We start from the raw sequence: 9,091 nt of genomic DNA, 5'->3' as shown, positions 1-9,091 counted from the left end.
CACCCGAAAAATTCAGGATCGCCATTGGAACCCAATAGGAGTCGTGCACCGTGAACATCTGAAATACTGTTCGCACAGTGTTTTCTAGAGTTATGGGTTCTCTCCGACGAAGACCAGGAAAGTCATCGGCGGTGGTGCTTGCCCGAGTGATGCGAGCACTTGTGATGACAGCGGAGATGGAAATTGAGACGGGATCACAGCCGTACCCGTGACCAGGGGAGACGCCGGTGACTCAGGGGTCACCGACGGAGTCCCCCCGGTGTGTAGCGGTGCGCCGTGGCCTGATTGCCTGTGGTTGTCGCTCGCGGCCGCAGAAGGAGATGCGGGCGGCAGGGATCCACTTGATGGAGCGGTCACCGTTGAGGCGGCTTGTAGGGCCGCAACAGAGAGCTCCAGTTTCGCGAACCTAGCCTCGAGCTACGGCTTCCAGGCGGCCAACGAGTCGATCCTCGCGGTCTGTGCGTCGAGGCGCTCGATGATGGAGTCGTATTTGGCGTTGGTCGCGGCGGCGCGGTCGTTGGTGTTGGAATCCAGACGATCGAGGTAGGCGCGCAGCTCCGGATCCATGGTGGCGATGAGATGCTCCCGCGCCTGCTTCTGGCGGCGCGTGTCCAGCGTGACAGAGTTGATGGCGGCGGCGGCGGGGGAAGGGTAGTAGGCGGCGGCGAGGAAAGGGTGGTAGGTGGCTTATCTGATACCATGATGTTAGGTGCCTGATCTATTCACTCGTTGGATTGGGGATTATAGTCTCTAACTCATGATACACTTCCTCCGGAGGAGTTCTCTTGGAAAGAAAGTAAGAAGTAAAGGAAACAAAAGTGCCAGCCGTGCCGTTTGCCGTGATCCCAGCCAGGATATCCTTTCCTTCGCTGGAGCTTGCTTATATAGCATTCATCCATTCAGGGCCCACGAACCGGCGACTCGGATGCTTGATCCTAGGTGGCCTGGCGATGACACGCTCTCTCCCCTGATTGGTCGCCTGTAGCTGACTTGTTGCCGCCTCGTCAACGCTGCTCTTGTCCTGGGCTGCACCTGTATTTTTTTTTCGCAGGGGACACCTGTATTTGGGACGCTGACATCGGTCCACTTTCCTTTTCTTGGTGATAGAACCCTAGCTAGCTTTTCCCTCCAATTCGGGTCCAGTTACTGAAATTCTCTGAAAATTAGCTGTTCTAGTGTTCAAGATCATGACACCCCTCCACTCCGACCAACCAACCTCTTCCCCGACCCCGAGCCCGCGACACCAACCGCAAGAGCCGAGGAAAACCCCCTCAAAACCCAGGAGCCGTGCTGAGCTGGCCCTCCCTCTCAAAGCAGTCAACCAGCCGCAGCTCCTCCCTCACTCCAAAGGGCCACGGTCTGGTCTACTCTCACCAACCCACCAGCATGGCCGAGCGTCTCGCCGCAGCCGCCACCCTCCGCGCCGCCGCTTCATCCGGCCCCTTGCCGGCCGGCCGCCGCGCCGGGCCATCCAGCTCTGCCTTCTTCCGCTCCTCATCCTCGTCCTCCCCGGCTCTCCGCCTCGTCAGCCTCCGCGCCGCGTCCTCTCGGCCCTCCCAGGTCGGTGTCGATTAGGTTCGGGTGGCCCAGGGTTTGAACCCAAATGTTCTCGTTGCTGACTTGTGTTTGGTTATGTGTGTGATCGCAGAAGGCCAAGTCGGTGGGGAGGGGGCGATCGGTGAGGTGCATGGCAGCGGCGTCGGACGCGGCACAACTGAAGGCCGCGCGCGAGGACATCAGGGAGCTGCTCAACACAACCCACTGCCACCCCATCCTGGTATGGTACCGCATAGCGACACGACGATGCCACGCTTTTAGGCTACTAGGAAATTTATGCCTTGAATCAGCCTCGTCAATCAGGAGAATAAGGTGAATTTGATCCTTAGAGCAGTGCTGCGAATCTGCCATTTAACATCGTAAAGTGCTTTGTTAGGCAGTTTGCCTGTCTCGAAAAGGCTCATCTATCCCCATTGGTAGTATCAGTCATTTACCCTGACAAACTTCAGCAACTTTTCTGAATTAGACTTTGTGTCAAGTTATTTTCTTGTGTTATTTGTGCCAGGCTCTGGTGTCCATTAGTGCGTGTCGCTCCATTTGTTCACTATGGATCTTAATATGCTCCTCTCTGTGATGCATGGGGTGTAGTTTATTGACAAAATTACGATTATACTTGATATATTTGTGTTGTCCTGTAATAGTATGAAATGTGTGAAGAGATTTGACATTTTGACTAATAAAGATATGAGAATACTTTACTTACATAGCCATCAAACGCAGTAATTTAAAGGAAATTGTCCGCGGAATGTCATGTGGTGGGTCTTGGAGAAACACAAAGCCCCAACAAAGTACAATGCCCTCATCAAGGACATGTACGTTAATGTTGTGACAAGTGTTCGAACAAGTGATGGTGACACTGATGACTTCCCTATTAAAATAGGACTGCACCAAGGGTTAGCTTTGAGCCCTTATCTTTTTCCTTTGGTGATGGATGAGGTCACAAGGGATATACATGATATCCCATGGGGTATGCTCTTTGCGGGTGATGTGGCGCTAGTCGATGATAGTCGGACGGGTGTTAATAGAAAGTTAGAGCTATGGAGACAAACTTTGGAATCGAAAGGTTTTAGGCTTAGTAGAGCTAAAACCGAGTACATGAGGTACGGTTTCAGTACTACTAGGTACAAGGAGGAGGAGGTTAGCCTTGATGGGCAGATGGTACCTCAGAAGGACACCTTTCGACATTTGGGGTCAATGCTGCAGAAGGATGGTGATACCGATGAAGATGTGAGCCATCGAATCAAAGCCGGATGAATTAATTGACGCCAAGCTTCTAGGGTTCTCTGTGACAAGATAGTGCCACAAAAGCTAAAAGGCAGGTTCTATAGGACGTTGATTTGACCCGCAATGTTGTATGGCGCTGAGTGTTGGCCGACTAAAAGGCGACATGTTCAATAGTTAGGTGTAGCGAAGATGCGCATGCGGAGATGAATGTGTGGCCACACAAGAAAGGATTGGGTCCGGAATGATGATATACGGGATAGAGTTGCGGTAGCACTGATTGAAGAGAATCTTGTCCAACATCGTCTGAGATGGTTTGGGCATATTCAGCACAGGCCTCCAAAAGCTCCAGTGCATAGCGGACGGCTAAAGCGTGCTGGTAATGTCAAGAGAGGTCGGGTAGACCAAACTTGACATGGGAGGAATCCGTAAAGAGAGATCTGAAGGACTGGAATATCACCAAAGAACTAGCCATGGACAGGGGCGCGTGGAAGTTAGCTATCCACGTGCCAGAACCATGAGTTGGTTTCGAGATCTTATGGGTTTCAACTCTAGCCTACCCCAACTTATTTGGGACTAAAGGCTTTATTGTTGTTGTTGTTGTTCGATATGAACGTTATGCCACAGTGGCAATTGATGCATCGACACTACACAAATCAAGAGCATTATGAAATCCACATGCAGAACTCTTCTTTAATTTCTTATCTACCACATTTTCTTGCATTTTTCCTTTCACATGGTCATAGGAAGTTTATCCTTGTCGGAAACTATCTTGTTCCCAGGTGTCAGTCATAGAAGCTTAAGGCATCAATAGATGCCATCTATCCAAATAAGCATTGTCCACAGAAACTTTTCAAAACGAAAATTGGAGAAGTGAAACTTTTTATTTTGATGCAACTACTTAATGCAATGCAGTGGCACACAACGATTTGCTTTGGTTTTATCATTCTAATACATGTCGATTTTCTATATCCATTCGAAAATTATTAAATTTTTATTTGTTTTACTGCATCAAAGGTTCGTTTGGGGTGGCATGATTCTGGCACATATGACAAGAATATTAATGATTGGCCAGAACGAGGTGGAGCTAATGGAAGTTTAAGATTTGATGTTGAATTGAAGCATGGAGCCAATGCTGGTACAGTTACCTGGATTTTCACCAGTACATTTCTTTGTTCCTCCTATGTGGACAGCTAGTAACTAAAAGTCCTGATCGGTATCCTTAGGTTTGGTAAATGCTCTAAAGCTTATGCAACCAATCAAGGACAAATACCCAAGTATCACTTATGCAGATTTATTCCAGTTGGCAAGTGCTACAGCAATTGAGGTCTGACCTTTCCCCCATTATATCTAAGTTAGAGTTAATATGTCAATACTGTATTCAAACCTAATTTCCTTTCTTTTCTCAATCTGGCACCAGGAAGCTGGTGGCCCAAAGATTCCAATGAAATATGGACGGGTTGATGTCACAGGACCTGAGCAGTGTCCACCTGAGGGGAAGCTTCCTGGTTAGGAATTTTGTTCAATGCACATTCCAGTTCATCGTGTTGTATATCCTTCTCTCTCTCATCTTTGAGTTTGTAATTATGTTTCAAAGATGTGAAACATCTCCTGACTGCTTTGCATATAAACCAACTGTATTTGTTATCTCCATAATCTTACTGGATAATTCTATCACCACATCAAAAGCTCGGAGTTGTTATTAATAATTGGGAGATAAAAAAGCCACCCGTTTATTGATAAATACATTTAATACGATGATTGCTAATTCTTCAATTATGTGTTGTTTATGTTTTTTAGATGCTGGCCCGAGTGCTCCTGCTGACCACTTGAGGCTGGTATTCTACAGAATGGGCCTTGATGACAAGGCATGTAAATAATGATCTGTGTCACCTGTTTGCCCATGCTGTTTCAGCTGGCGTTGTTGAGCTGTGTGTACCCTGTATCTGCAGGAAATCGTTGCTTTGTCTGGGGCACATACACTTGGAAGGTCTAGGCCTGAACGGAGTGGCTGGGGGAAACCTGAAACAAAATATACTGTATGCTGTTCTTAACTTTTTTGTGTATGTATATGCTACCTTGGATGTTGTAATTCCCAGGTTAACGATTGCATAGCACATTGCAGTATCATATTGACCACTGCTTAAAATTTGCATACTTAAACTCTCTCTGGGAACTAGCTGTGCTTATTTTCAAGATTTGTACACTTTACATGATGTTCCTTAGCCTTTGTTTACATCTGATATGTCAGTTGAGATATGCAAAACTGTGCACACAGTCCTTATAGTACCCGCTTCAAAACATTAATGTTGTGTGCACTTGCTCCATGTAGATGTACAAGTGAATTGCCTGCGTGAGTAATGTTCTTCCATTATTTGCTTTGACAGAAAAATGGTCCTGGTGCACCTGGTGGACAATCATGGACAGCTGAATGGCTGAAGTTTGATAACAGTTACTTCAAGGTAAGTGCCCCGTTCAATACTTGACATGCCTGGACAATTCATCTGGTTTGTTAGATCTGAGCTGGTAGCGATACTTTAGGAGATAAAAGAGAAAAGAGATCAGGATCTTCTGGTGTTGCCTACAGATGCTGCATTATTTGAGGACCCAGCATTCAAGGTGAGTCTGATGCTCAAACTGTATGTTCTCGGCATCCTATGAGAGCGAAATAATTCCTGAACTGACTGCATGAGAATACACAACGCTTTCAGGTATATGCAGAGAAATATGCAGCAGACGAGGAAGCATTCTTTAAAGACTATGCGGAGGCCCATGCTAAACTGAGCAGCCTGGGTGCAAAGTTTGATCCTGCCGAGGTCAGTGTCAGCATCTCGTTCACAGCTTACCAAGTGTGGGCCGCCCTTCAGTTTATTCTACAAACCATTACACACGCGTTGCTCTGCTCTCTGCTGATTTGATCCAACCTTATCGTCCTTGTGTTTCAAACTGATCTATGTGGCTGTCCTGCAGGGATTCTCATTGGATGATTAGCGCCGCGCGTGAGCCAGAGAACCCTTGAAGCAGCCAAACACACTTCCAAAAGGTGCACACCCCCTCCCACTCCCCATTTTGTTGATTCATGGCACAGCCCTTTCACCCACTTGATCCCATCGATAAAACAAAGGGCTCACTCAGTCGTGTCCAAAATGGCCTCACTTTGTTGTGATCCCTCGCAGGACCAGGGGACGGCACAACTTAATCACCATTGTTCCTCTCCAGCTTGGTGTCACCATACTACAGGACGAGGCATTTTCCCATCTTATTATCATATATGTACAAGATAGAGATTTTCCTTTCCAACTTGGTCAAATTGTTCGATTTGGCAATTGAGGTCGCGAGTGCAAAAATAGTACAGGCACGCCAAACAAATCTGAGCCATTCATTCATGTGAACCTGCTCCGATGAGAATTTCGTTTCATTCGAAAGTTTATCACATGATGCTTCGCCTGCCTGTGCAGTGCTGTGGTGTGCAGTCATTTTTCTATTAGTCATGTGGCTCATCGAGCACGGTGGGGTGTGGTGGTGGTGGTGCAGTAAACATCAGATCTGCAATACTGCAATACATAAACCCCTGGACCCTACCGCCTCTGAGGAGCTGCCTCCCGGCGTAAACCAGGAGTGATTTCCATTTGGCGAGCTCCTCCGTCTTTGTCTCCACGGGTAGGCAGAATCTTTGGAGCAGTGATCCATGGAGGGCCTGCCGGTATGCCTGGACCCGGTCCACAGTCCGTGCGTGCGTACCTACCGGTGGCTTGGAATGGATTGGACCGATCCGTTGGTGGTGGGTGGGCGTCCACCATTCATTAAGGGAACAGCGCTGGGTAATAAGACATCAGCAGGGCAGCAGTGCTGTGAATGAATGAATTAAGAAGGGCGTATGTATGTGCTGTGGTGGTGGCGATGGCCTGCGACGACGGGCGCGGCATTAACTCGGATCGGCCTCACGTGCTCGCCACGTGCCGGGAGTGGTAGGCTCTGTGGCGCAAGCGGAATAACGGGCCAAAGCCCAAAACTACAAACCCCAAGGAGTGCGCACTGCGGAGGTCCCGGGTCCGGTCACTTTCCCTCCCGGTGGCTATACTCGCGCTCACCGCTCCCTCCCGCCCAAATCACCCAACCGTTTCTGTTTACCCCTTGGTACCTCTGGAAATGAGAAATAGGCGTCAGTTGCCTTGAGGTTCCTGGTGCTATTTTTACCCATTCCCGTGACAACATACAAGAACGCACGACCTAAGGACAACTCCAACGCGCTGACGCAAACAGTCGTTGGATTTGTCTGCTTTTTGTCCATTCAAAAGAGCAACACGCGTTTCCGGTTTTAAATTTGGGTCGGTCGGCGCGTCCAACACAACAGACACATTAGTCCACATCATTAGAAAAAACCCGACTAGGTATGTAATATTTAAATTTAAAACATACAAATTAATAAAACATAATTAGACATTAAACCACCGCCCAAAGTCCACTTCAAACATAATTAAACATTATTTTTAAAAAACTGCAACCTCACAGCCACCCCAGCCTGCAGCCCTAGGCGTCGCCCTCGTCCTCAGAGCCGATGAGGTCGAGGAACGCGGGTGCCGCAGCCCATGGGAAGGCCTGCTAGTAGGCCGTCAGCGTCGCCTGCTCCCGCGTCTGTTGTTGCGGCTGCTCTGCTGCACGGCGCACGTGCTCCTCCTGCTCCTTCTTCCGTGCCCACCGCTGTCGGCGCTCGTCCTCCTTGCGCTCCAGCTGCATGCGTCGCTCCCCGTCGGCATGCTCCTCCGCCAGCGCACGGGCCTTCCACTGCTCGATATAGGCTGCCTCCCGCGCCTCCGTCGCACCTAGCCACACGGGTGGTGTGCTGACCCACTCTCGCACGACGCCGTCCCACTGGTACCTCTCCGTGGCGACGGGTGCTGCCGACGTGGGATCAGGCTTGGGCTGCGATGGTGGAGGTGGTGGTGGTGGTGGAGGGTAGACGTAATCCCCCGCAGTCAAGAGCTGGAGCGCCTCCTCCAGGCCAGTCCAGCGGGCATCCTCCTCTCTCTTGGACTCCTCGAGGGTGTGCTGGTAGGCCTCCTCCAATGCGCCCAGGTACACCGCCTCGGCCTCCTCGTCCTCTTGCGCCACCACCAGGGGTGGTGGTGCAAAGCTGGGCTCGATTTGGATGGCACCGCGGTGGCGCACGTCATGCTCGGAGGCGAACCAGACGTCCTAGTCGGGAGAGTCTGGCGCGTACGCGGGGTAGCGGCGCTGCACCGGCCTCAGGAGAGCACGCCGCTTGCGGATCTTCCCCGCACGCGCATGCGGTGACTGTGGCACGGCTGGCACCGGAATGCAGTGGGGGTCGAGGTGCCAGTCGCGGGGGAAGTTGATGTCCGGCCACGATAACAGGACGTCGTACTCCCAGTGGTAGCGCGCATGGTGCATCGGGATGTACAGCTTGTCTCGTTGCTGACGGGCCCTTCCCTCCATTGGCACAAGCGTCTACCTCGCGCGGACCGCATGACGAGCTGGCCTCGACGTTGTACTTGGCCTTGCCCTTGCCTTTGCCAAAGAAGCCAACCATGGGTAGGGTTCCTGTCTGTCGGTGAGGGGGCAAGCGTGGCCAGATGTGGATGGGAGGAAGAGGAAGTGGATGAGGCCGCCCCCCCTGCACGCTTGTCATTTAAAAAGTGTGTGGACTCCTGATGCTTCCACTGGCTACCATGTGGGCCCGAGGTGGGTGGGTCGCATTCAATATGATCGTGATGGTGGCCGGGCGGTCGACACGCGTGCCCGAGGTGGACACCGAGTGGACGCGCGGCATGTCCGTCTTGTGTCCATGTGAACGCAAATCCGGTGCAAATTTTGGGCCTGAAATGCGTCCACACGGACACGCAACGGACAGGATTTGGGTTTGGGTTGGCGCGTTGGGCTGGCGTTTTCGTTCGTTTTAAGCAAAATGGACACGCGCAGACCAAATGCGTCGGCGCGTTGGAGTTTCCCCCAAAAGGCTTGAGGGTTGTGGAGGGGGGATTGTAAATTTTGGCACTTTTTTTAGATCATACATGTAAATTTTCATACATGTTCTCCATTCTATCCACATGTGCTACGATATATTCCTTGATAGGTGGGACTACACCATCTCGGTCATGTATGTCCATCCTTTTCTTCTCCACCTGTCATTTTTCTTGCCAGAAGTCGCACACTCCACATCTCTCCGCCGCCCTTGTCTTGACCTCCTCGCCCGCCTTCCCCCATGCAACAATGCATTCACCCCCTCCATGCCATCGTGTCTATGCTTCCTGACACCCATCATTCTAACACCCTTCTCCTAACCCGTGCTCAA

The 9,091-nt window shown here is 50.6% G+C and overlaps 1 protein-coding gene across 1 annotated transcript; it reads left to right on the top strand.

The window, feature by feature from the left end:
* Nucleotides 1–1,251: 1,251 nt before the first annotated feature.
* On the top strand, nt 1,252–6,229 carry LOC123053349 (probable L-ascorbate peroxidase 7, chloroplastic). Its single transcript, XM_044476811.1, has 12 exons — nt 1,252–1,560; nt 1,649–1,777; nt 3,796–3,916; nt 4,005–4,105; nt 4,199–4,286; nt 4,579–4,646; nt 4,731–4,817; nt 5,166–5,240; nt 5,320–5,397; nt 5,490–5,594; nt 5,749–5,821; nt 5,955–6,229. The coding sequence occupies exons 1-11, from the start codon at nt 1,387–1,389 to the stop codon at nt 5,767–5,769; spliced, it is 1,047 nt and encodes a 348-aa protein (XP_044332746.1). The 5' UTR covers nt 1,252–1,386; the 3' UTR covers nt 5,770–5,821; nt 5,955–6,229.
* The last annotated feature ends 2,862 nt before the right edge of the window (nt 6,230–9,091 follow it).

The sequence above is a fragment of the Triticum aestivum genome, chromosome 2D (genome assembly GCF_018294505.1).
Source record: "Triticum aestivum cultivar Chinese Spring chromosome 2D, IWGSC CS RefSeq v2.1, whole genome shotgun sequence".
Taxonomy (NCBI): Eukaryota; Viridiplantae; Streptophyta; class Magnoliopsida; order Poales; family Poaceae; genus Triticum; species Triticum aestivum.
This window is presented reverse-complemented; position numbering and strand designations above follow the sequence as displayed.